Below are 595 nucleotides of genomic sequence, written 5' to 3'. Positions count from 1 at the left end.
GGGGCCGGGGCCACCCCACCGCGGGCCCCCCCCAAAAGCGGGGGGGGGGGTGTCCTTCGCCCCAGCCGCCGTGCCCGCGTGCAGGGACGCGTCCAGCAAGGGGGAGGGGAAGGAAGGAGGGGGCGCGGTGGGACGTGGCCCCCCCAGTCCTGGCCCTGACGGCTGCCCCCTTGCCTGTGCCCCCCCCCAGCTACGAGAAGATCATCGGGGGGAAGTACATGGGGGAGATCGTCCGGCTGGTGCTGCTGAAGCTGGTGGACGAGAACCTGCTCTTCAACGGGGAGGCCTCCGAGAAGCTCAAAACCCGTGGGACCTTCGAGACCCGCTTCGTGTCGCAGATCGAGAGGTAGGGGGGCTGGCGGGGCTGCGGTGGAGGGGCTCAGCACCGGGGTCTGGTGTCCTGGCACCCCATGCTGGTCCAGGCACATTGGGGTGTCCTGCCGCCCCACGCTGGTCCAGGAGCACTGGGGTGTCCGTCCCATCACCCCACACCGGTCCAGGAGCACTGGGGTGTCCGTCCCATCACCCCACACCAGTCCAGGAGCACTGGGGCGTCCGTCCCATCACCCCACACCGGTCGAGGCGCACCGGGGCG

General features: G+C 71.1%; 2 protein-coding genes across 2 annotated transcripts in view; both read left to right on the top strand.

Moving 5' to 3' along the window:
• LOC104129373 (hexokinase-4-like) overlaps positions 1–350 on the top strand; it is a gene marked incomplete at its 5' end in the record, with an annotated part of 2168 nt that extends 1818 nt beyond the window's left edge. The window contains one exon of the mRNA XM_009642297.1: positions 191–350. Coding sequence (XP_009640592.1) covers positions 191–350 — 160 coding nt within the window. The remainder of the gene's footprint in view (positions 1–190) is intronic.
• A 60-nt stretch (positions 351–410) lies between these two features.
• LOC104129372 (myosin regulatory light chain 2, atrial isoform-like) overlaps positions 411–595 on the top strand; it is a 4940-nt gene continuing 4755 nt past the window's right edge. The window contains exon 1 of the mRNA XM_035897667.1: positions 411–432. Coding sequence (XP_035753560.1) covers positions 411–432 — 22 coding nt within the window. The remainder of the gene's footprint in view (positions 433–595) is intronic.

The sequence above is a fragment of the Egretta garzetta genome, unplaced genomic scaffold (genome assembly GCF_000687185.1).
Source record: "Egretta garzetta isolate BGI_Z169 unplaced genomic scaffold, ASM68718v1 scaffold1727, whole genome shotgun sequence".
Classification (NCBI taxonomy): domain Eukaryota; kingdom Metazoa; phylum Chordata; class Aves; order Pelecaniformes; family Ardeidae; genus Egretta; species Egretta garzetta.
The sequence above is the reverse complement of the archived record's forward strand: the minus strand, read 5'-3'. Positions and strand labels throughout refer to the sequence as shown.